Source organism: Sceloporus occidentalis, unplaced genomic scaffold (assembly GCF_023333645.1).
Source record: "Sceloporus occidentalis isolate IW3139 unplaced genomic scaffold, rSceOcc1.0.p SCAF_110, whole genome shotgun sequence".
NCBI lineage: Eukaryota > Metazoa > Chordata > Lepidosauria > Squamata > Phrynosomatidae > Sceloporus > Sceloporus occidentalis.
The window spans coordinates 252,364-279,762 of NW_028317090.1; the positions used below are offsets into that span (position 1 = coordinate 252,364).

A 27,399-nucleotide genomic window follows, 5' to 3' on the forward strand; every position below is an offset into this window, starting at 1 on the left:
AAGAAAACACCAAATTTTTTTCACCAACATCCCCTGATTCCCACAAGGCCTCACAAAGTGACCAGTCTGGGCAATGCATTGTCCCGGAATTGAAGTGCCTTTTTTTGCCCACACGGAGGAGAGAGAGGGGCGCCGAGGGGGGAAAGAGTAGATAATAGGGATGGAGGGAGAGGGGTAGATAATGGGAAGGGAGGGAGAGGGGGGGTAGATTATGAGAGGGGGTAGATTATGAGAAGGGAGGAAGAGAGGGGGGTAAATAGTTAGAAGGGAGGGAGATGCTGGTAGATAGTGAGAAGGGAGGGAGAGTGGGGGGTTGATTGTGAGAAAGGGGGTAGTAAGAATATTGAAATAAAGAGTGAGATTGAGTGAGAGAATAAATTAAGTAATGTGTGTATGAATTGTCTGAATGTTGGGGAGTATTAATTAGTGTGTGGATGAATTGTCTGAATGAGGGAGAGAATAAATGATTATGTGAATGAATTATGTGAATGAAAGTGTGAATTAGTGAGTGACTGCAAAAGTGCTTGTGTGTATCTTAGATGTATAAGTGATTTGTGGAAAGGCAAAGATGCTTGAGCCTTGGGGAACAAGATGATGCAGGCAGGGTTTGGGACAAAGATGGCACAGGACGGACTGTTTGGGAAGAAAGTTGACTCATGCTGGGCTGTTTGGGGACAAAGATGGCAAATCTTATGTGTGTTATCTGGGTCCTGGTCAGGTTCTATGTGGGCAGTGTGGACGCCAGGGCTGGCTTTGGGGTGTACAACCTGTGATCTATGCCTGTAATTTAGGGGGTTTATCTATAAGTGCAGTGCTGTTTCCATGCCTTGATGCTTGGACCACGTATACATATATATATATATATATACAGGGCTGGTGCAAGGATTTTTTCCACCCTAGGCAAAACGTAATTTTGCCACCCCCTGGCTCAAGCCCCACAAGCCCCTCTAGGCGCCTACTTTGCCTATAGGTGGCTTTGGCCCTATATACATAAATATATATATGGTATAGACTGGTACGTCTGCAGACACAAGGTGAAAGCTCTACTTGTGCTGAAAGAAAACAATATATGATTTGTGTGGGTGCGCTAATTGAGAAAGAGAAATTACAGTTGAAGAATGACATAGCAAAGTATGAAAACTGCTCTGGTCATTTAGTGCAAACATAGTAAAAAAGCCAAAAGGGGTTGACAGGAGTCTTGTTTGTAGACTTAAATATGCAACACATTAAGAATAGCTCATAGATGGAACTCAATTTCTGCTCCAAAATCTAAAATGGGAAATTATTGGAAGCCAATAGATTGACAGACGGGATGCTGCATGTATTTTCTTTTAATATTTTTTTAAAATATGATATTGTTTGGAGACCCCAGATACTCAGTAATGAAAACATAAGTGCAATAAGAGTGATCTGGCTTCACCTCCCCACCTGTTTGCCCAATGTGATAAACTCCTTTTTGCTTATAAGTTTCTCTCTTTTCTGTCCCTTGGGCTGGATGATTATCAATGATGGTTTTGACTATGTTGTTTCTTTGGCTGTTAAAGTGATACAAATATATGAGAACCCTCAAATTAATGAGGTTTTAGTATTAATAATGTTTTGTATCTTCAAAAAATCTTACGTTTCAACCAAATAAAATAAATGTGCAGAAGAAGAATCAAAAAAGATTTCTCTGCAATTTCCAAAGTGCTGTGGTACACAACTGGCACTCACTCTACGGTTTAAACAGGAACTGTAACAACCACAGTTTTCAGCATAACTACATTAATTAAAACTACATTAATCATGCTTTTTAGTTTGGTAGTGTATCTAGTTTAATCTTTGTCAGGACTTTGGTCACATTTTGCACCCTAGTTTGGCTATAGGTACATTTAGGTGACAACTGCTTAAATTTTACCTAGAAAAACCTATTTATGAATTCATTCTTTAAGGCAACATTATTATTATTTATTGTTTTATATAGCACCATCAGGTGCCGTAGCGCTGTACATTACTTAATAGAATAGTAAAAATGTAAAAAAAACAACAAAAATATATGTAATATTTCCCAAACTAATGAAATACTGACAGTCAGCAGAAGACAGCATTGCTTCTTGTGTGTAATGGGTGTGATCAGGCATTCTCTTAAGGTAGATGTCACGTTTGACAACCTCGGGAAGCTCTTTGGAGCAGAAGAGAGATCCAGCAGGGTCTGTCTAGATCCTGCTGGGATCTCTGATTGTGCCGCCTGCTGGCTGATTCCACACATTGTGTTCAGCAATGCAAGGATATAGAACTGATGTTCTATTGGATTTCAGGTACTGGGGCCAATGAATCCTTGAAATTACTTTTCTTCAGGGCCTGCACGGTGACAACGAGCACAATGGCAGCCATTCGCTGATACCCTCTCTCATTCACTACCCCCGAGACCCTTAAGCCCAGGGCCGGCCAAAGACTTAACGCCGCCTGGGGCGAAGTTTAAAACGCCGCCCCCCCCCGCCGACGCCGGGGGGGGGGGCGGCATTTTAAACTTCGCCGACGCCATAATCTACGGTACCCCCCCCCCCCGGTACTTACCTTTAAACAGTCCTGCGGCGAGTCTCCCTGTGCTGCCACGGTGCCGGCTTGTAATGCTGAGCGCCGGAAATTGACGTCACTTCCGGCGCTCTGCATTACAAGCCGGCACCGGGACCGAACAGGGAGACTCGCCGCAGAGGAGAGAGAGAGAGGGGCGCCGAGCGGGTAAGCGAAAACCACTCGGTGCCCCTCTCTCTCTCCTCCGCTTCAAAAAAAAAAAAAAAAAGCGCTTGGGGCGGCAAAGTGCCGCCCCTTCTAAAGTGCCGCCTGGGGCAATTGCCCCAGTCTGCCCCATTATAGGGCCGGCCCTGCTTAAGCCAGATGTAATCAAAATAGTACCCTATAGGGTGCTATGTAATGGATGGATGTGGCCCTCTCTAGAACATAAAAATACATGTATGTGGGGCGTGTCCGTAATCAGAGGATGTTGCAGAACATAAATCATTGTTCGTCATTAGCACCTACCGTGTGGCAGAAATGTTAAGCTAAATTACAAATTAACATTATTTTTTATAGGTTTTATTTTTACATACTATCACTTACAATTATTATGGTTTACATTTTTATATGTTATAACCTGTGTGGGTACATTTAAACACAGAAAAGGGGAATATTGATTATACCCACATATGGTAAAAATGTAAAAAAAACATGATACGCAGGGTACTAAAAAACCTTGGTATGGAGAGCGTTAATCCCCATTACACCGAAACATGTTTTTTGCCTACTGTGACCTACATGTGATTCATATGCAAGCTACATGTTGTACAAAACAGGTATTTAACCTAAATTTACTATAATTTGGTTTATAATTCAATGACAGGTAAAAACCTTTCTGCATACCTATCAATCCAATTTTTACCTTCTTTTGGATCAAGAGTAGGAAGGTTAGGTAGAAGGGTTGAACTTGATGGACTTAGGTCTTTTTTCAACTATGTAACTATGTGTATTCATGAGTACCATAACCTATCTTAAAAAAAATTAAATATATATATATATATATATCTTAAAAACAAGACAGCTCCTCTATAAGGGCGTGAAATATATTAAGATTGATTAGCTAGTCAAAATATTAAATACAATGTGATTAATAAAATACATGGCAACATCTTTTAGTAGTTATTCGTTAATGGAGGCGGGGAGGAAAAGTCTAGCGTCCACGCAGGCGCAGTTAATCTCGTCGGTAAGCAGATGGGGCTTGTGAGGTACATTGACGACTGGGAGGATAGAAAGCGGGAGAAGATGGGGCGTGTCCGATGGATGCTGTGCGCGCTCCCCGACTCAGCCGGCTGTGAGAGTTTAAAAGGTGCCGCGCATGCGCCCTCGTTAGTTTTGTGACCGTTTTTCTGTTTCCTCCTTCGGCCTGAGTCGCGCACCTGGACGTCAAGCTCTCAGCCACAGAGCTTGAGGGCAAGTAGCGGTACCGCGGGTGAGAGTCGCGTGCCCGCTGTGGATGTGGATTTCTACCTCCGTCTAATCTAGTTAGAGATGGACCTTGCTCCGGGGAGTTTCTGAGTGTAGGTGTGTACCGGTTGTTCTGTGTGCCCACGTGCGTGTGATAGTCTGCGTGTCCACAATGGCACCAATTTTACCATGAAGGTCAGTATGTTTTCTCCCGATTTAAGTACGAGCGTTGCGGTATGTACCTCGTGTGCGTCGGTTTATATATATATATATATATATATATATATATACACTGGTTTAGTGTTCCCACCGTGTATTTAAGTGGGACACCATTTATATATGTTTTAAGTGCATTGCCTCTTCTCTTTCTAACCCTTCTACATACGTACATTATGGCTTTTTGGTCCCCCACCCTCATACCATAAGAGTTGGCTTAATTATATTAAGGTAACTTCGTGATTGTATACAATTTGTTCCTTGTGAAACTGCTTCTTTGATGCGGGTGTGTATATATTTCTAAAGCTGTGTTTTTCATCTATTAGATGGAGTCCAGGTCTGGCTGTCAGAGCCTCCTCTCTTTCTGTGCCCCTTTGACCGGCATCCTGCTCTGATGAAACCTTAAGAAAACTAATAGGTTGAAGCAGTGCTTGCATTATCTGGCTTGGCCAGTGGTTTGTCGGAAGTGTTACAATTGGAGTCATACCTCTATGCATTCAGAAAGGAGACAACTACGCAGACATCTGTCCTGAAAGCCACATAAGCCAATGACTGTTTTGCAGTGAAGAAAAAAATCATTTTAATCAGTAACCTACTGCTTTTGCCAGACGGGCTTTTTGTCTGATTTTACTGTCCTAATAGTTTTCAGTGTTTTAACTGTCCCCATTTCTCATGTTTTGCTTTTTTTTCCCCCTAGCTCTTAAGAGTTGGTCGGTTTAATCTTTTTTCTTTCTGTGTTGGCTTTCAGTTATTTTTTTATTTTTTTTTTAGTATTCCTTTTGCAGGCTATATACTCCTTTTCCCATACAGCGATCTATCCATTTATTGTTTCTGTTGTATGGATCCCCGGGTTGCCTGGATCCAGCCAGAGCAAAGAGGCCCTGCCAATGCTCTCTGGATGCAAATTTGGGAGACCTCGCAAGGCAGGCGGGAAAGGTGCCCCAGGCTATCTCCCACGCCTGGACCTAGTGGGGATAACTCCAATTTGATTAATAGACCTCCTAATTACCCTGCCTATCTATGTCTCAATACTTTGGCTGTGGACAGGTGCAGTGCATTTCAACCCAGCCCCTCTTCTCGGCCTGGAACACCTTGCTCTTCCTCTTCCTCGTCATCTTCTAGTGACCGAGAACAAGATACTGTACCTCTTGTTTCTGGCTGTGCATTGCCTCCAGCATCAGCGTCTCAGATGTTTGACAACAGTTTGGGATCTCGAACCTCAAGGTTACAGAAAAACCCTTCTGTGTCGTCTTGTTCCTCTGACTCTGGTTCTGATGGCCTCAGATGCTCCTCTCCCTGTGCGGTTGGAATAGGTCCCTTTCAGAGTGGGTCCAGCACAAACCTACCTGGTTCATCACACTACAGTTTCACAGATAATGAACTCCATAACAACAACTTGTATAGCCAAGATGCACATCCTGTCACCAATGGCAATCGGGAGGCCTCTCCTGTCTTTGTTCACAGATCTCAGCCTCGTGACTTACACCACAACATTCTTAATCATCTGTCCAGCTGTTATGACCATCTGCATCAGTATCACCCTAGCCGCAGGAAAAGGGAGAACAAAGCCAGCACCTATGGCATGAACTACCTGCTAGCTGAACAGTTTCACGGAGGGCATCCAGGAACTGACCACGGAATCCGTATGCAATATGCGGCTGGTACTCCGTGGAAGACAAAGAATTACAGTCTTGGCTTGCAAGGGTAAGAGGAATGTACTATTCTGCAAATTTAGGTATCTATTCAGTGTGTGTGCCGACGCAAACTATTAGCTGAAGTTGCATGTTTTTGTCAAAAAATAAAATGGTTGTTGTGGCACGAGGTTGCCTCTTGAAAAAATCCTTTTAGACCTAAAAATATACTTGGTCTGAAGCTTGGGCAATGAAGAGCATTAATAATGTGTATTAACTAGATTTGGGGGCCCCAGACAAATTTCCATACACCCATACAATATTGACCTTCTGTCCAATAAGTACCCCTAGTAGGAGCTTTGTACACTTATATAGAGATGATACCAAACCATACCTGTCCCATGGGGGTCGATACACTTGTTTTAATCATCCATTTAATAAAGAATGTATAAATAGTGAAAACATTGATCCATTTAATAAACTTATACATTAGATTTAGTAAATAAGGTTACTAATTGATAAATACATTGACAAACACACATTAACACTACACTATCCAACCTACAAACACTGACTCTGTCAGTATCCATGCTAGTTATTGTGTGAGTATTTATACACACAGTGGCTAACAGTGCAATACACACTATACATATATTCAGACTCCAGCCTGAAACACCAGTATAAGCTAAGGAATATGATGGAACTATACAAAATAGGCATACCTCTCAGTGATTTCTAGTCACCATGGTGACCTTGCACCCAGGATTTTTTGTACCATACTTTGTGAAAGTATAAATTTTACCTGAAATCGCTCAACCAAAATTGTGCTCTCAATCGTTGGTTTTTGGTGCCAGATTTGGCTGCTTGAAGCCTTTCTTCCATGCATTTGCAAGTGAGGAAATGAAGCCCATACAGTGGCTTTCAGATATGGATACTGTTACTGACGGTCATTTGGTACTCTTGCAATGAGTCTTGACTTTGTTGTAGACTTTTTTTTTTTTGCTTCTGTTACTTGGCTGGGGCAATGGTCAGCTGTGAGGAGGTAGAGCATGTGGTGTATCAGTTGATATCAGTTTCTCAAATGTGTCTGCAAACATTTGTTTTTGTCCCCGCACAAACTCTGCAGAACAAGAATACGCTTAAACTAGGTAAGAGGCTGGCTTTAAATCACTGTAGAATCTTTCATAACTTATTAAAGTAGGGATACAGGAAACTTTGTCATGTGCTTTGGCATTGTTTAAATCAAAGTAAATTTTAAAGGTGAACTACATTCAACCAGTAAGCGATTTAATAAAGCATCAGGTGAGTAATACATGCTTTAACATTTATTATTAAGCCCCCGTAATTTTCTCAAGAGTACTCCCCTACCCACGATCCTGGGCATTTGTTTGAAGCTATTCATTAAGATCTGGTAGTCTCTTGGATGTTGGGACACTTGGCCTGTAATGTAATCTCCTATGTTTGGAATGCCACAAATGGCGTCTCAACATCCCAAATGTAAGCCTTGTGTTACCCAAAAAAATGACACTGGTGCATGACAGTACCGTCCAGCTTGCAAAGAGGACACTGAAAGGGAGTGAACACTATTTACTACGTGATGTGCTTCCAGGCTTAACCAGGAGCAATGGGCACCCATGCAAAATATCATGTAAGCCTTTCAGTATACTTTGACCCTAACACCTACCTACAATATACATGTTACCAGGTACCCTATTGACTTAAAAAACAAACAAAAAAAAAAAAAAACTATGGCAGAAACAGAGGCTGCTCCACTTTAAATGACAATGTTCCTATTGTCATTTCACAAGTATAATTCAGGATCTGATAGTTGTGCAGTTTTTCATGGAAGGAAATTATAAACCTGCATTCTAGAAATAACCAGGTGGTACTCCTTAAATCTCTTATCCAAAGCAATTCACCATAGAAATACTGTTTTCCTTCCCACAGCATTACATCCGTCCTGGTTCAGACTTTTGTTTATTTGAAGCTGCTGTTTCCTCGACTCTGCAGTATTTGAAACTTTTTTTCTAATTAGATGCAGCCTGTTTTACTTAAATGTCTTCAAGAAGAGCACAGTAGTGCATTTTTATTTTAGGTTTATTTATAAAGGCCATGGGTCAGAACAACCCTTTAGGATTTCCCTGTAACTAATCTTGGTACTATTTTTAAGTTGGAAGAAAACTTGACCACAAGTGTAGTCAAGAGTTAAAATATTTGCAAGATTACGTTGTGGCAGATGTCTTGTTTTCCTATAGAAATACCAGTGGAGGAGCTGTAAATGATTTCCCATGTCAGCATGGTTTAACTACCGTATTTGCTCGATTATAAGACGACCCCGATTATAAGACGACCCCCCAAAATCTGAATATTAACTTAGGAAAAAAAGCCTGAATATAAGACGACCCTAAAGGAAAAAAGTTTTACCAGTAAATGTTAATTCATGTAAACAATTTTTTTAAATAAAAGCTATGATTGAGAAAAATATTTTTTTTGTTTTTATTTCCTTGTATTTTCCAGCCTGTCCCCCAGTTTCGCACATCTGCCCCCAGGCTTGCCACACCAATATGGCACTGTGGCCCATGATATGCCTTTTAACCCTCTATATGCCACTGTGCCCCATGGTATGCCTTTTGACCCCCTATGTGCCACTCTGCCTCCAGAAATCCCTTATACCCCTATATCCCATTCTGGCATTTAGGGGGTTAAAATGCATATTATGGGGCAGAGTGGCATATAGGGAGGTATAAGGCATTCCAGGAGGCAGAGTGGCATTAAGGGAGTTAAAAGGCATTGTATAGAGCACTCTGCCTCCAGAAATGCCTTATACCCCTATATGCCACTCTCGCATTTAGGGGGTTAAAAGGCATATCATGGGGCAGAGTGGCATATAGGGAGGTATAGGGCAGAGTGTTCTATTAAATGCCCCCTTAACGCCACTATGCCTCCTGAAATGCCTTATACCTCATTATATGCCACTCTGCCCCCTAATATGCCTTTTAACCCCCTAAGTGCCAGAGTGGCATATAGGGGTATAAGGCATTCCAGAAATGCCCTATGCCCCCATTTAACACACACACACACACACATACACACACACTTACCGGTGCTTCCAATTTCCTGCTGTATTGCCGAGGCAGCGGGTTGACGTCTCTTTCCGCTGCAGCCGGAAGGAGGTGGAGTTGGCAGCGGGGGTTTTTCTGCGTCCGTCCCGCATACCTTCCCCGGCTGTCAGAGATCAGAGTTCCCCGCACCGGTGCGGGGAACTCTGATCTCTGACAGTCGGGGAAGGTATCCGCAACGGACGCAGACAACCCCCGCTGCTAGCCACACCTCCTTCCGGCTGCAGCGGACGTTGTCTACGCGGATCGCGTAGACGTCAACCCGCTGCCCCGGCAATACAGCAGGAAGCACCGGTAAGTGTGTGTGTGGGGGGGAGACAGGAGGATCCAGGTCCCCTGCAGCGGTGCGGGGAATCTGGATCTTAGTCTCATAATCAGACCTCTATTTGAGGTCTGATTAGAAGACGACCCCGATTAGAAGACGAGGGGTATTTTTCAGAGCATTTGCTCTGAAAAAAACATCGTCTTATAATCGAGCAAATACGGTAATATTTTTCTGCTTTGATTATATGTAAAAACATGGTTAGGTTCTTTGCTCAACATTAGACTGTTAAGCAGAAATGGTTGACTTAATCTTTGGCTTTTTTTTTTTTGTCTTAACCGTTGAAGCATAAAATAGGATGTACAATCCGACCATTGTATAAAAGACCCTTGATTTAAGTAGTTACAATTGGGGGTAAACATGTAACCTATAATTAAAGTGGTAGAGGGTAAAAGTACTGTGCTTGCTGAAAGATGCATGTAGCAATGGGTTTTTGGTGTATTTTTATCTGTTTGATTGCAACAACTTGCAATGTTGACATGCTTAAGGCATATATTTTCATGTTCCCATCATTGAAATGACCTAGCTAAAATATATTTTGTGTCCCTCATTCTTTAGACATATGTAAGTGCATTTACAGATTAAATGATAACCATTTAGAGACCCTCTGTGTACAGTCAGTAGCCAGTTGAGCTTCCTGTACATAGGGGACCCATTGGGCCACTATCGAACATTGAGATTAAATGAATTGGCTTTGTCTTTATTGTATAAATGAAAGGAGTGATCGGCACCTCTGGGTTGCTACCTTTAGGTATCGGCCCATGGTGCACGCAGTGTAATATTACTTCCTATGGTGTTTATAGAAACTGTGGGGATGGGGTGGATTGAATTGCCATCAGATGGCAAGCATACTGGTACAAAAGCCTAATCCCTGCTACGTGTAGGGGTCAGGGAGCATTCCCAAGTGCCCACTGCAGTACACTTGTTGGGCTTTATTTAATCCTGGCACATCTACGTTTAAACGTGAAAAGGTGGAGTTTGTATAGAAGTGAGACAGCCAGACAAATTTGGAAGCCATCTGGCACAAAAACTTGGGACACAGTTAAAAATCTAAGGACCTTGCTGCCTGGTATCTGTCAAGCCTTGGCATTATAGACTACATCTATATTTAAGCAACGAGCACTATAATGACTTTAAATCTATTTCTTGGAAACGTGCCAACAAAACTTGACACATAACCAAACGGGAGCCTTTCTCTTTTTAATTTTTTTTTTTTTTTTTTTTTTTGTGGTATGTAATAAAGCTGAAATTGTATTGATAAAATGGTGTTTACAAAGGGAAATGGGAACTGTGCAGACATTTTAACCTTTTTTTTTTTATTTAAATGTGGTATGATTTTGTGATATTGTAGAAATTGGTCAGTGTATGTGTAAAACAGGTTTAACATGGTCTGGCATTTCATTCACGGTTTTTCAGGTTCAATGTGAATAGTTGACATGTAGAAAAGCAACGTGGCAGTAGAATTCTGACTCCTTTTTCTATTACTCTTAGTCTGCATGAAGAAATAATTGACTTCTATGAATTCATGTCTCCGAGACCTGAAGAAGCTGCGATGAGGAAAGATGTTGTTAAGCGAATAGAAACTGTCATAAAGGATCTATGGCCTACAGCTGATGTAAGATTCTTTCTTTATTACTGGTTTAAGGAATTCATTTTGATGCCGACAAGCTGGGAGAAAAATCTTCAAGCTTAAACGTTCTAAACGTTCTAAAAGAATAGCCATATTGCCTGCTCATTATGCAGTGTAGGAGTTGTTCACTTAGGTTTTCTCCATGTATATTGTAAAGGATGATCAGGTTGTTAAAATGTTCAGCTCTTGAAAGCTCCTTTTAGTGAATAGAAAGGTACTCGATCCTTATTTTAGCTTTATCCCAAGTTACTGCTAAACAACGAGCATTATATTGAAGGAAATGTTTTTTTTTGTTTTTTTTTTCTTAGGTTCAGATTTTTGGAAGCTTCAGTACAGGACTCTATCTACCCACAAGGTGAGTTGTTTTACATCCCCCCCCCCTCCTGTCTCACATCTTTCTTATTATACTGATGTTCTAATTGGCTAGCATCACGCTGGGTCTCTGCAGGATCCCAGCATCTGCTGCTGTTTGACTCTTGGCTATTAAACCATGTTAAAGGTCTCAGGGCCTACCTTTTCTTGCACCCAACTATCTTTTGCATCAATGCAAAAGATGTGAAATAACGATTTCTTCATGATATCGTACCCTGTTCATTTTAAGTGTTGGCGTCATGTTATCTCCCACCTAATCTGATGCTTGGCCTACACATGCGCAAACCATGTTTCACTGTAAAATGACCACTGCACTTGTGACGTTGGATATGACTTTGGGCAAGTGGCAGAGCCTGATCAATTTGTCCCAATTGGAAAGAAATAGTCTGTGAAAAATTAAGGAATTAGCTACTTGGGTCAGTTTAGAGGAGCTTGTCAGTCACTGCCCTTCAAAACACTTGTTTGGGCAGTGTAGTCCTTTCCCCAGCAGGTAAGAATCTCCTGTGAGGTTACGTGGGCCTGTGACTAGGAATACAAGCCCTATGGGAGGACACTTATCTAAAGCTGTCCTACTCTTCCTTGCAAGCAGATGAGTACTGCTAGAGAGCTGGTGCTGCACTGGATTAATCAGGCAGTGTATATGTAAGATCCTCTGTTAGTGTCTGATTATTCCTCACATTAATCCAGAGCTTGCAGACAGCTCAGTTTGTCGGATCAGCTCCAGGTATCACAAAAACTCCACTAGAGATAGTGGGCACCACTCTGGGGTTGATCCATGTCCACCTTGCTTAACCCCAGTAAGGTCAGAGCTGTTACATTCTTTTGTACGCTTCTGTGGCAATGGTTGTCTGTTTCTGCAGGGCTTGCGTTTAGCTGTAATTTTCTTTATTGTACCCAATTGTCAGGACAAGAAGGGCTTTCTTTAGATACCGTTATTTTGATCATATAATATAACTTACTATAAAAAATATGGTGACAATACTCAACTACAAAAGCTAAATAGAAATATCCAATGTGTAGTATATTGCCATTTCAAAACTGGTTATTCTGCCCTTGTGTGCTATTTGGGACATCTTTGAAGCAAGTCACTTCAGTTTACCCCATCAAACCTATGTGTTTGAAAAGTAGACACCTCAGGGTTTTTCAAATCCAAGTATTTTAATTCTGCTACCAGCAGAACAAACACACTGTACTTCAGGTATGAATTTACTGCTGCTGGAATATGTCCCTGTCAAATACCCCAATATGTGTTCAGCAGCAACTCCGGAGTACAGTGATACTGCATAGGTTTTTTGGGGTGTTTGGGGCCTACATTTGGGATGTGTGCATTTTTCAATTTGGAATTTTTAAAAAATTTCCATGCACTAATTTTACCACCAGTCATTTAATTTGTTTTTAACCGACTGTCTCTGCCGTAATTGAAAGGTATGTAATCTTTCAATATGGTGAATACTACTGACCGTATGAGGCCCCTACTTCCTATTTTTTTTATTTTTTGTGTGTTCCTGGGTGTCTCAATGTCGAGGCATTGCAATAAGATCAGCTGAGCGAAGAAAGCAATCGATTGCTTTTTACCCTTGCTTAACCCCATGACATGCCAGGCCCGTCAATTGTTAAGGGGATGTGTTTTCCATGGTGTGCCAGGCACGTTGGTTGACAGAGTTAATCTGGACCGGGTAACTATATACACTCAACCTTCCCTATAGGGTATATGCTGATACTGTTTGATGTGGTGATGTTTGAGGTCCCTGTTTCACATGCAGTAGAAAGTTTCTGTTCTTACTAGAAATTCTAAAATCAAGTGATATGCCTGCCGTAATTTTTTAGATGCCATGGCTTATGTTTGCAAGCCCTGAAATGATATTGAACTTCCACTACAGTGCTGTTTTCTTGCTAAAATCATATTGGAGTCTATTTTGTAACCTATTGCATGTAAAAACGTGCGTATGTCGTATCACTGTGCTATGCCTATTAGGTGTACTCTGTGCCTTGTAAATGTGCTGGTTGGGGAGATCAGATAATTGCAAGTGACCCATTCACCAGCGCTGCACTGGGGAGACTCCTCAGGAGCGGTGACCCAGTCATAGGTAGCCTATCTAAAAACTTGTGTTCACCTAGCATACATGTGATTAGCTTCCGCTACTCACAATGATTTCAATGTGAGCTAGTCTATCGAGCTAAATATGAAAAACTTGTATAGCCTTTCCAACCTTATTACTTCGTAGAGCTCCAATTTGGTTAGATGCCAAAGGTAACACTTTAGATTGTGAGAGCCTAACTATCTTTTTTTTTTTTTTTTTTTTTTGTGCCATAAGAATGTTAGTGTGGTGTTAGATCTGCTCTTGCTTACTCCTGCAGGCAATGTAGATACAAACCTCCAATGAATGTGAACATGGCATGACACATCTTCACTACCTGCAATTCAAAGAAACATACAGTTAGAGGACTGGATTGTGCACTTGGGCACATTTTCTATACTAAAAGGCAATAGACAAGCTTTATTTGTAGAAACCTGGCTTAGTGCACTATACCTTCCCCCTCATTGCATGTTTCCTTAAGTGAAATGGCCAGAATACTGTAGCATAGTACTCTCCCATGTGGTTGTCTGCAAATCTTATTACTACCTGTTCTGATGGTCATCTGGTTCTTGTGATATTTAATATGCTTATCTTTTTCAGTGATATTGATCTTGTTGTGTTTGGAAAGTGGGAGCGACCACCCTTGCAGTTGTTGGAACAGGAACTTCACAAAAAACAGGTTGCGGAGAAAAGTTCAATCAAAGTGTTGGATAAAGCAACGGTAAGGGGGTGTACCAGCATGTAGTATACACTAATCCTTTTTTTGTTTAACTCCTTTGTTAATGGAAAGGGACTTGGAAAATTTACACAAGCGATCTAGAAACTTTGCCTAGTGTGTATAGATTTATATTTTTTGCACATTGAAGCAACCACACGTGGGAAAATAAGCTCTAGATTGTTTTAGTTCGATTAAGCTAATTAGATGTGTAGGAGACTGCTTTCAACAGTGTTTGGCAGTTAAAATAGATGTTGTCTGTATGCCAAATGCACACTCATTAAAAAAAACAAAAAAATACAAATCTCATGCTGTTCTTCCAGATTAAGGTTCCCCCCCCCCTTCTAAATCAATATTATTATTTTTTTCCTCCCCAGGTGCCTATTATCAAACTCTCTGACAAGGAAACGGATGTCAGAGTTGACATCAGTTTTAATGTTAAGACTGGTGTAAAGGCAGCTCAGTTCATTAAGGATTGTATGAAGGTAAATTGTTAAATGCCATTTCTACCTAAAACTTTTGCACTGTCTAACTTTAGATTTAAAGACTCCAGTTTAAAATGGTAGACTAAAAAAATGAAATGTAAAAAGTTCACACTATTAATGTATTCTGTAACAATGTCTTCCAAGAAATTACATTTGTGGTTTAGCTAACAGAACTTTATTCTATTTTTAGGAATACTCCGTACTGCCTTACTTGATTTTAGTATTGAAACAATTTCTCCTTCAGAGAGATCTGAATGAAGTTTTTACTGGTGGGATTAGCTCATACAGCCTGATTTTAATGGCAATTAGTTTTCTACAGGTAAGATTGGAAATCCAAATGTTACATTTCTATGCTTTGTTACTCAAATGTTCTGAGTTGGCAGTGGGGAATGCAAGCATGTAAATGCTACATCTAGCCCTGTGCTGATTGGAGGCTACTGTTAGAGTTGTGTCTGCCCCTCCCCCTTATTTCCCTGAAATGACTTACCCGTCAGTTGTTGGAGCCACTAAATCAGGGGCGTCCAACATGCGGCCCGAGGAACCTCTAGGTGCGGCCCGCGTGAGATCGGTAGCCAGGATCACAAGAGCCCTGCTGCTTACTTGTGGGAGGGTCTATTCTCTGCTTCAGTCCTTCTTCCTCTGTGGGGAGAACGAGGGAGGCTGTGCCCCCTGCTGAAGTCTGTGAGCGGCATTGAGAGCTGTAGAGCAGGTAAGGGGGTGGGGTAGGTTGTGTGAATGAGTGTCTGATTGAGGGAATTAATCTGTGTGTGTGTGTGATAGCATGGATGTGTAAGTGCTGGAACCTAGGCATGATGGGACTGACTGCTGTTGGCAATCGCACTCCTATCATGCCAAGTCAAACAGTACATGCTGAAACCTGGCTAGCTGCCCCCCTTGTGTATTGATGCTGCCAGCAGTATGGGGTCTGCACTTACAGCCAACCTGTACCAGCATGTATTGGCTGATTTGGGATGATAGGAGTGTGATTGCTAACAGCAATCACACTCCCATCATGCCTAGGTTCCAGCATTCACTGGTTGCCTGGGTATAAAAAGAGTGTTTTGTTTTTTTTTTGTCCAATTGTGGTGTGTTACACACTAAAATTGGACAAAAAATACAATGCCCAGCCAACCAGTACATGCTGGAATCTGGGTATGCCGGAGATTGCTGTTATCAATCATAATTAGGGCTGCAACTAACGATTATTTTCATAATCGATTAGTTGGCCGATTATTTTTTCGATTAATCGATTAATCGGATAAAAAAATGAATGTAAATTTTTCATTTATTTAAAATAATTTAATAAACAAATTGTTAAATACAAACATCAGAATAAAAAAAAACTTTGATAAAATACATTTCTTGTCTTTATTTCCCAACCAGCCCCCCCCAATTTATGCACGTTTGAGCCCAGGCTTGCCACGCTGCCTCCCACATATGCCACGCCACGCTGCCTCCCACATATGCCACTCCACGCTGCCTCCCACATATGCCACTCCACGCTGCCTCCCACATATGCCACGCCACGCTGCCTCCCACATATGCCACTCCACGCTGCCTCCCACATATGCCACGCTGCCTCCCACATATACCACTCCACTCTGCCTCCCACATATGCTACGCTGCCTCCCACATATACCATTCCACGCTGCCTCCCACATATGCCACTCCACACTGCCTCCCACATATGCCATTCCACGCTGCATCCCACATATGCCACTGCACGCTGCCTCCCACATATGCCACTCCACCCCCACATATGCCACTGTGCCTGATACGCCTTATACCCCCTGATACACCACTCCATCCTCCCCAGACATGCCACACTACCTCCCAGACATGCCACGCTGCCCTCCCCACATATGCCACTCCAGTCTACCCCCAGATATGCCACTGTGGCCCCAGATATGCCTTATACACCCTGATACATCACTCCGTCCTCCCCAGACATGCCACACTGCCCTCCCCACATATGCCTTATATACCGTATATGCCTTATACCCCCGGATATGTCTCTCCGTCCTCCCCTGATATGCCTTATACCCCCCAGATATCTCATGGTGCCCTCATAGAGTCACAGACCCGTTCACATCACACTGACATCATACTTTTTTAAATAAGTACTGGGTTAATCTTCACTGCCCCAGGATTTAGATTCCCCTTAGTTTGGCCCCCCTTTATCTCTAACTGCACCTTAAGTTAACTTTATTAAATTAATCAAATTAACCCTCAGTCCTCATCATTAAATTAACCCTAAACACCCCATTAACCATAACTACCCCTAAATTAACTCTAAATACCCCATCAAAACAACTACCCTAAATTAACCCTAAACACCCCATTAACCATAACTGCCCCTAAATTAACCCTAAACACCCCATTAACCATAACTGCCCCTAAATTAACCCTAAACACCCCATTAACCACAGCATCCCCTAAATTAACCCTAAAGACCCTGTCAACCACAACAGCCCCTAAATTAACCTTAAACATACCATTAACCACAACTGCCTCAAATTAACCCCAAACACCCCATTAACCACAGCTGCTCCTAAATTAACCCTAAACACCCCATTAACCATAGCTGCCCCTAAACACCCCATTAACCATAACTGCCCCTAAATTAACTCCCACTTACCCTAACTTTCAGCAGCCCAAATATTAATTTTATACTTACAGTTAGATGAGTGTCACAGCCATGTGGTTCTGGCCTTCTGGGAGAAGGAAGGGGGCGGGGCAAGTTGTCACAGTGATTACAGGGAGGGGCTGGTAAGTAGGAGCTGCTGCTGTGAGTCAGACTAAACGGATTATATAATGAGGGGTATTTTTCAGAGCGTTTGCTCTGAAAAAACCCTCATTTTATAATCGATAATAATCGATTCAACTAATCGATAATGAAATTCGTCGGCAACGAATTTCATTATCGATTATTATCGATTTTATCGATTAGTTGTTGCAGCCCTAATCATAATATATAATTTTTTTTTTTGTACAATTTTGGTGTGTAACTTTTATTGTGTGTGTGTGGGGGGGGGTCACTTTCAGTTTCGGCTAAGTGAACCCTGAATTTTCGGTTTTGGTCCAGAATTTTCATTTAGTGCATCCCTAAAATAAATAGAACTATTTTATTTTTACTTATCCAGAATCCTGAATTTGTAGGCCCAGAAATCAGTGAGAGGAAAAGTAAAGGTTTTGTGTCATTTACTTTATTTTAATCTGCATATCTTATTAAAGGTCATATTTTCTCTCAGTGAAAAAATGAGTGCGGCCCTCGCACATATACAATTCTGATGAAGTGGCCCACTGCAGAAAACACTTGGACACCCCTGCCCTAAATGCTTTACTGTTTTTAAAAGTATAAAGTGTTCTATGGACCACCTTGGAGTGTTATCTTCAGTATTTGGCAATACAATCTTATTCTATGGGTGTCACTAGTATTCTAGATGCTGTGTACTAAAAACTACTAGACTGCTTGTAGAAGGTCTCTTTGCCATATAGAAAATATAGTATGCGCCATGTGGAGTGTATGTTAAGCCAGAGGTCAAGTGTGTATGTAAAAACTTATGCTTACATTAAATCGTGACAGGTGGCATATGTACTTTTTGGAACTTTCTGGTACTTTCTTTACCAGATTATCTGGATTCTGCTTTAAAACAGACAGCCTTGCATATGGAGTTAACAACTGTAGACTAATTTATATACTTTTTTTTTTTTTTTTTTTTTTTTTTCCTGGGTTGAAAATGTGTTCTAATATTCTTGTGTGTCTTAGTTGCATCCAAGGATAGATGCAAGAAGTTCGAATGTGAATCTTGGAATGCTTCTTGTGGAATTCTTTGAACTGTACGGAAGAAATTTTAATTACATGAAAACTGGGATACGGATAAGAAATGGGGGCGCTTACATTGCAAAAGAAGAAATCATGAAAGTTATGGCAAATGGTTATAGGCCGTCCATGCTCTGTATTGAGGATCCTCTTTTACCTGGTATAGTATTAACCTCTCCCAGTAAAGTGAAATTACCTTTCCTTATGTAATTGTGTGAACTGTTGTTAGTGTTTACCTATGCTCATGAAGCAATGGTACTTTCCCATTGTTATGCTATTTCTCCTACGATGTATACTGCAGACTTACAACAGTGTAATGGATCCTGGAATAACACTGCCATTCTTAAGTGATTAGGTATATCCTAATATATTTCCAGGGACAGTGTAGTGTCCCGGGCGGCTTTACCATGTGTGTAATACAACACCATCAGCTCAAAAGCTTGGTTTTTATTATGTAGAAGTAAATTGACAATCCTACAAACGTACTTGTAGTAGCGGGCTGAGGGGGGTAATTTATACCGAGTTGGTAGTGGCATTCTGGCCTAAAATTATTAGACCTAGGGCAGCAGGTCCAGCGGACCCCCTCTGCGTTCCGACAGGCTGCCTAATTGTCCTGTATCACTTCTGCTCAATGAGTTAAAAGGGAGATTACTGATCTTGCAAACAGTCCCATAAACACTATGAAGTACTGTCGTGCTAGCATAGTCCTCTGTAGGTCCTTCCTTGCAATGCATATCCTTAATACAGGGAGAGTTGGGATATGGCATTCCATCACTGCTTAAAAGGAGGTGGCTGGTACATCACAATCGTATTTCTGAATTGCTGTGGCTGAAAGTAGTATAAAATGTTGACTGTTTACTTATCATTAAATAGAAAATGATGTCGGAAGAAGTTCATATGGAGCCATTCAAGTGCAGCAAGTCTTTGATTATGCTTATCTTGTTCTAAGTCGTGCCATATCTCCACTTGCAAGATCGTATCCAAACAGAGATTCTGAAAGGTAACTTAAAAGTATTTTACGGGTCTGATAAGAGGAACAAATCAAAAACTAAGCTAGACAGTCGAACCAGAGTTTGCCGTGGACAATCATGTTGCTATGTACTGGGTATCTCATGCATTTGGTCACACTACATGTTGATATGATCATATGAAACCTGTTTTACAGGGCAACTCTTAATCGGGCAATAAAACAATATTAAATGTATGTAGTGATGCATGTCTCTATGCCAGGCCCCTTTTTTGGGGGGAAAAAACATTTACTATACTGCTTTCACAAACCCCTGATGCCTTTTTAATTGTATTAAATGTTTTTAGTTTAGATGTGATTTAAGCATTTTGTTTTACAACATATGTAATATATTTATACATGTTAAGGTTTTAATTTATTTTCTTTGATTCAGCACACTAGGGCGTATAATAAAAGTGACCCAAGAAGTAATTCTTTATAGAGAGAAGATTAGGAAGAAATGGGCAAGCAAAATAGAGGCTCAAACAAGTGGTAAGTTAAGCTTTTTTTTTTTTTATGATGGGAAAACTAATGCTATACACTGTGCATAGTTCATGCGGGATAAACCTGCCTGTGATGACCCTTCAGACTTCATAGAAAAGTTAATACTGTAAACTCCTTTTATGGCGCAAGCTACTTTTTTATTTTTTTATTTTTTTTTTTGCAATAGCAAAACATGTTTTAGTGCTCTCATAGCTTAAACATTTAATGTCCCCTTTACTGCAAGCTTGCTAAAAAAAATAAAAAATAAAATAAAATCGCCTACCTAGTTTTTTTTTTTTTTAACTTGTACAATTTTGTTCCCTCTTTAAGATAGTGTAAAGAACCCACTTTCTTCCTGTGCTGAGGACCCCTTACAAAACCAGAGCTCCACTTTGTGCAGCTCACAGGAATTTTCATCTGAAGTGTCTTCCTCGTCGTCTTTCTCAGGAAGTGATATTGTAAGTTTTTTTTATCTTTTTTTTATTTTTTTCTTATATATGTATGTTCCTAATGTCGTCTTTCTCCTCCCACTCTGTTAACTACTAGTTAAAGAATTCCTGCCACTACTGAAACCTGGTCTAGTTTTAGAAAGTGTGGAGCCCAATTACCCTCATGGCAATGCATCCTTGGTTCCCAAACCAATCCATAAATCCTTAAGTCAGTGATGCCCGGCATATATCAAATTGTGACATTGTAGACGCATCCATAAAGCACGTCTCATTGAAGCCATAGCTTCTCTGTTTCAAATTCCTTTGGTTTTTCCAAGGTGCATTATGTAAAGCCAGTTTTTGCACAGTAAACTGCAGGAAAAGGAGAAACCTAAGCTATTCTTCTTGTGTCCCCCTTTTTGAGGTCACTTAAGTATTTGCAAGAAATCAGTGTAGAGCCAGCAAATACTATTTAAAAGCACCTAGCGAAGGAATAAATGGTGAGGGTTCCATCACATTAAATGGCCATATATATTGCATCTGTTTACATGACTTTGTTGCTTACCAAGCAGCTGAATCAGACTGCTTTGAATTTAAACCCACTGACACAATCATGCAATTTAAATCCTTTTCTGGATATCATTAATGAAGCACCTGCTGCTGAAGTGGCCAACATGTACACACAACAAAGCAAGGCATTGGCACACACCAAGCAAATACGATTTAAAAGCACATGTTTGAGATATAAGTAGGGCTGCAACTAACGATTATTTTAATAATCGATTAGTTGGCCGATTATTTTGTCGATTAATCGGATAAAAAAATACATTATTTTAAATTGAAGAAAAATTGCAATAAAAAACGTACAATTTACACTTTCATCTCTTTATTGCAATGGCCTCTCTATTCCCCTTATTTTACTGACATAATAATAAAAGCTACAAGAACCCAAACACAGTGTTTCTCAAACTAGGTTTTAATATAAAGTTACTAGTAAATATTAATTCATATGTTAACTATTTTTCATATTTAATAAAAACTAAGAAAAAGCCTTGTTTAAATTTTTTTATTTACCAAACTGCCCCCGGTTATGCACATCTGACCCCCAGCTTGCCACTCTGCCCACATATATGCCTTATACCTCTTATATGCCAGATTCCACTGTGCCCCCTGATATGCCACTGTGCCCCTGATATGCGTTATACTCCTTATATGCCAGTGATATGCAACTGAGCCCCCTGATATACCTTTTACCCCCAGATTTGTTTTATGCCCCCCTGATATGCCTAATATCGATATGCCTTATACCCCCTATATGCCACTGAGCCCCCTGATATACCTTTTACCCCCAGATATGTTTATGCCCCCCTGATATGCCTAATATCCATATGCCTTATACCCCCTATATGCCCTAAAAATTCATAATACCCCCCATACACCACTATAACTCACCCATACACCACTCTGGCTCCTCCCCCTCCCATACACCACTCTGGCTCCTCCCCCTCCCATACACCACTCTGGCTCCTCCCCCTCCCATACACCACTCTGGCTCCTCCCCCTCCCATACTCCACTCTGCCTCCTCCCCCCTCCCATACACCACTCTGCCTCCTCCCCCGCCCATACATAACTTTGGCTCCTCCCCTCCCATACATCACTTTGCCTCCTCCCCCTCCCATATACCACTCTGCCTCCTCCCCTCCCATACATCACTTTGGCTCCTCCCCCCTCCCATACTCCACTCTGCCTCCTCCCATACACCACTCTGGCTCCTCCCCCTCCCATACTCCACTCTGGCTCCTCCCATACTCCACTCTGGCTCCTCCCATACTCCACTCTGGCTCCTCCCATACTCCACTCTGCCTCCTCCCATACATCACGTTGGCTCCTCCCCCTCCCATACATCACTTTGCCTCCTCCCCCCTCCCATACTCCACTCTGCCTCCTGTGAACCTCCGTTTCTGACAAGACACCAGGGAGCCGGGTAGAGAGGCAGAGTGGCGTATGAGAGGGGGAGGAGCCAGAGTGGTGTATTGGAGGGTGGCTCCCATACACCCCTCTGACTCCTCCCCCTCCCATACACCGCTCTGCCTCTCTACCCGGCTCCGTTACTGAAGGCACTTTCCCTGCAGCTTCATAGAAGCCACAGTGTAAGTGAAGAGCAGTAACGGAGGCTGTCTGTGCGATGCAGACCCTCACCGGCTGACAGAGAGGATGATTCTCTGTCAGCCGGTGGGGGTCTGCATCGCTCAGACAGACTCCGTTACTCACCTTCACTTACACTGAGGCTTCTATGAAGCTGCAGGGAAAGTGTCTGTCAGTAACGGAGCAGGGAGAGAGGCAGAGTGACGTATGGGAGGGGGAGGAGTCAGAGGGGTGTATGGGAGGGGGGAGAGAGACGGAAGTGAGAGACCGGCCGACAGTGAGGGGAATCCAGGTCCCCTGCAGCGTTGCGGGGGATCTGGATTCCGGTGTTATAATCCGATCTCTGTTTGAGGTCGGATTATATAAGGAGAGGAGTTTTTCAGAGCATTTGCTCTGAAAAAAACCTTTTTATAATCGATAAAAATCGATCCGATTAATCGATGATGAAATTCGTTGACAACGATTTTCATTATCGATTATTATCGATTTTATCGATTAGTTGTTTCAGCCCTAGATATAAGTATTGTGAATTCCGTCGCATATGTCGTGTGTGTGCATGTTGGTCATTTCAGCAGCAACCTAAATCTGAGTATGTAGGCTATTTAGGGTGTGCTCCCCTTTCATCACCATTCAGGTGCCTCGTTTAATTTTGTTTATAAAAAAATAAATAAAAAAAATTGCCAATTGCAATAAGTATGATCAGCAAACTGAGATCTACAAAGACCCTGCTGCATCTCTTCTGTCCTCTAGTGACCTCAGAGTGAGTGTCAGCACTTGCGCCTACCAGTAGGAAATGGGTTGGTACGTGATCAGGCATTCCTTGTATAGGGACATGGGAGGGTCCAGGTTTTTTGATAGACTGCTTGATCTCACAAGTAACAGCAGGGAGATTTCCCAGGATTTATGGGTTAGTAACCCTCATACAATGCAAAGTTACAGATTAGTCAGGTTCTGTATACATGAATCCATTCAGGTAACTGCATGACTTAGTTGTATGGACGTTAGTGTTTTTCATTGTGTCCTTTTCCTTGCCCAACAATATTCTACTGTGTTTTTTTTTCCTTTCGGTAAGGATTCTGATACACCACCATCCACTACACCATCTCTCCACCAGTTTAATCTACAAGCCCTGACACCGGTTATGCCCAGATTTCCACTAGCACTGTCAATGCTAGCTGGTAAACCCAAGTCTGCAGCTGATCAAGACTTGATAATGTCTACCAGCGCTCAGGTACGATGCACCTCATGTTAACGTAACTATGATGAAACATTACAAGATAACATTTATCTCGTCTTGTCATTTATTCATGTAAGGAAGTGACAAATTACAACAGAGTGGAGTGTTTTGTAGCCATCTTTCTATACATGTGGAACATTACACCTTTCAAAAGACAGATTCTTAGATTGTCGCTCTATTAAGGTGTAACATTACTATCCATGCCTACCCTCAATCCGGAAACTGAGATGCCTTGTTCCCCATTACAGTTCATCCTTTGATGTCCTTTGCAAAGGACAGCTTGTGATTGGTAGTTGGGTCGAGCAGCCAGAGTTTTTTGTGCGGCATGCCACTAGAGCCTTTTCATCTCTTGGCATGCAGAGCAGGCACAAAAAAGCAGCTTGCCAGTATGTTAGCAGTTTCACCCAGAATCGTATATAGTGTCTCACCCCGCCCCCCTTTTTATTTTATATATTTTTTAGCTGTTCATGACTGGGTAAGCATCAGACATGTGCAAATGAGCCAAAATTGATTTGGCACATTTTTGGACTCGCTCTCGCTCATCTTTTCTCTTCAATCTTCAATCCTTAATCTGGTATCTTCTAACTTCGTCAGCATCTCAGTGGACATAACCAGGCAATTTCTGCCAAAATTGCAGCTCTGCGGTGACATCCTCCACGAGAAGCCACCATTGCACACACCAACTTTTTTTTTTTTTCTTTCCTCTTGGTGCTTTTGGTATCCTTTTCCCTGGAGGAAGTCACCGCAGCTTGCTGAATGCCTGACAAATTGAGCTATTTTTCGGGGCTTTGTGCGAATAGCCAAACGTAACCAAAATTCAGTAAACTTGCAATGCGTATGAATCCAAATGCACAAGTCCAGTAAGCATTGTCCACACGGTGGGTTTCATACCATTAGCCAACTTTTTTATAACATCCATGGAAACACATACCCTTGTAATACACTAGGTGGATCCTGGATAATACTGAAGTACCCATTTCAGCTATACACTTGTTAAACTATTTTATGGTTGGGTTTTGCACAATTTATGGATTTTCTTTGCAATATAAAACATTCAACTACTTGCTAATATTTTCCTTTAAGAGTTTAAAACGTTTGTGTTTTGACCAGGCAAGTTACAATATCCATGGTGTGTTGACTAGAGTGCCTCCAGTTCCTTGCAGACAGGTTGGTATTGAACCACCATCTTTGAAAGCAGGTCACCATGTGCCCTATCCTGCTGTTCCCTCTGCACCAGCTAACAGACTGCCAAGTCCTCATAACTATAAGGTATGCTGTCTTTCTGTAAATGTCTAAAATATATATAGAGATATAGATTTATTTCCGAATTATGATCATTTAGTGCTTTGTGTATTTTAACTGAAGTAAAAAAAAATACCAGTCAATCAATACCAGTCTTTAAAGAAAAAAAAGTCCTTTTTGTAGCTTCACTGTCAAACCATGCTCGCTGAGGTTGGTTACCAGCTACCTCAGGAATAACTACTAGCTATTTCCCAATTCATCAGACATAAATGGAATGTTTTGTTACATTTTCTTACTGTTAGTCTTACTGGATCATGCTGTATGGGAAATGCTGTATTTCTTAATTTTTTTTTAACAGCATCACAATGGGATGAAGTATGCTATGAAAGATGTGTATACTCACAATTCAAGCAATGGACAACAGATCAATGGAAGTAACACTAAGCAGCCCGTTGGCAACAGAGGGCACTATCAGTATAATCGTAGCAACTGGAGAAGGAAAAAGCATTCAAGAGATGCCTTGCCAATGAGCATTAGCAGATGAAATACTGAAGTTTTGCATACTTGCTCTGGGTATTTCTACCACCTGTATGGACACCCTGATAGGAGTCCGGCACACTGTACAGTTTAATATCTTCAGTGGATTCATTTGCATGTTTCTTGTGGCTAGGTTAAATTTCCAAAGAAGTAGCTGTAAAGATATAAAGCCTTAAATTCACGTTTTCTTTAGTTTTGCAGAACGACGTGCCAAAGTTTTACTGGTTTAAAAGCTGCAAAAGTAACATCACAATTTTTTTTGAGTGTTCTAGATTTGTCTGTTTAAGGCTTTTTTTTTTTTTAGAAAATCAGGGGTTGATAGGTCTATTCAATCTTAGGTAGTCATGGGTTTGTCACAGCCAGCTGTGCTGCCACTTCTGAAAGCTATATTTTTGTTAGCATTGTAAATACTCAGAACATATATATTATATACTTTTTGTGCAATATATTTATATTAAGCAAGTTTTTGTTTTTTTCTTGTTTACAGATCCTTTCTAACGTTGCATTTAATGTTTGCGTTCATATAATCCATTCTTTGATGGGTCACAGAAGTACAAGAATTTGCAATGCTGTTATGAGTCTTTATGGTTCACAACAGTTGCCAGCTGTTCAACATCTATTAGAGCATATTCTGGTCTTCTGCACTGTTTTGCTTACCTTGATTTATATTTTCATAGTTTGTATGGCCCTTAGTTCCCCCTCCCCCTTTTAACTGTAAAACAATCCAGCATTTTAGTTTTCTGTTGAAATGTTTTAATCAGTGCAAAGTGTTAGTAGGAAATATGAAGCCCTTGTGAACTATGAAATGCTTCTGTCTAACCTATCACTGATCTGGTTTATTGGACACCAAGTGAAAGGAACATAAAGAAAGGGATTATTTTGATTCCTTTATGGAATCTGTCTTGTAGTATGCATTTGTTCTATAAAGAGCAACTTACAGAGCATGCAAGCTAAATGTGTTAAAAGGCTAATCATTCAACTGTGTTAAACATGGGGTGTAGTCTGCATTTGGCATGAATGATGCTTAGACTGTTAATGCATACATGTATTCTATGCAAATATTTGTCGTTTTTGTTTTTTGCTTGACTTGTTTTTTAATACATTGTGTCCTACATTTGATTTTAATACATTTGCCCTGAAAGCTATGATGTACAGGGAATTGGCTTCTGTATTACATTGTTGGCTTCAGACAACATGAAGAAACTACTGTATTCTGGTCTCAAATTGCTATCCAAGTGGGCAGATGCAGGTTTGTAAGTAGCATGTAGAAATTATTTGGTGGTTTCATTGCTCGAATAGACAGTTTTTGAACGTATTAAGCAATGAAAGAGGACTGGATGAGAGTAAACCTTAAAAAGTAATTCTATCTTAACTCATTGTATTCAGTCCTTTAAGACCTCCCACTCCCTGCACACCTAGTCCCAGTAAATATTAGGCAAGACACAAGCCTCTGGCATCTTAATATAACCTGCGGTATTAGACGTAAAGCACTTAGGCCAAGCATCATGTTCATGTCATATAGAACCAGTTTGCACGACTAACTCTAGTTGTATTCCACCTGTAAGAGGATATCATGTGTGAACCTTTTGGCAGCCATATGGGAGCTGAAATCAAGCATTTTTATGTCCTTTTCTATTATTTTTAATAAACTTTGACAACTTTTTCAGGTTGTTTCCAATTTTTTTTATACAATTGCATAGGTGTAAAGCCGTCAATGGAAGGCTATATCGCTCATATTACCTGTAGAAAGCTACAGATTTGCGCAAAAGTTTGGCAGCACTGACAGTTGCTTTAAAGTTAATCTGTACAGCAATCAAACTCAAAACTTGAGATATGTGCATAGCTACTTTTGTGCCAAATTGTACAAGCAAAAGAATATTGCATGAGCAAGTGTGCGGACTAGTTATGCACTGAAATGAAAATTCAGGATTTACTTTCGAAACAGAAAACGACCCCCCCCATACTTACT

The 27,399-nt window shown here is 41.0% G+C and overlaps 1 protein-coding gene across 1 annotated transcript; it reads left to right on the top strand.

Moving 5' to 3' along the window:
• Positions 1-5,014: 5,014 nt before the first annotated feature.
• LOC149283164 (terminal nucleotidyltransferase 4A-like) lies at positions 5,015-25,437 on the top strand. Its single transcript, XM_089497897.1, has 13 exons — positions 5,015-5,880; positions 10,740-10,863; positions 11,187-11,233; positions 13,929-14,049; positions 14,421-14,528; positions 14,719-14,847; positions 18,298-18,511; positions 19,225-19,351; positions 19,752-19,849; positions 20,171-20,298; positions 23,487-23,645; positions 24,762-24,920; positions 25,252-25,437. Exons 1-13 carry the CDS (start codon positions 5,015-5,017, stop codon positions 25,435-25,437), a joined length of 2,466 nt encoding a protein of 821 aa, XP_089354023.1.
• Positions 25,438-27,399: the final 1,962 nt, after the last annotated feature.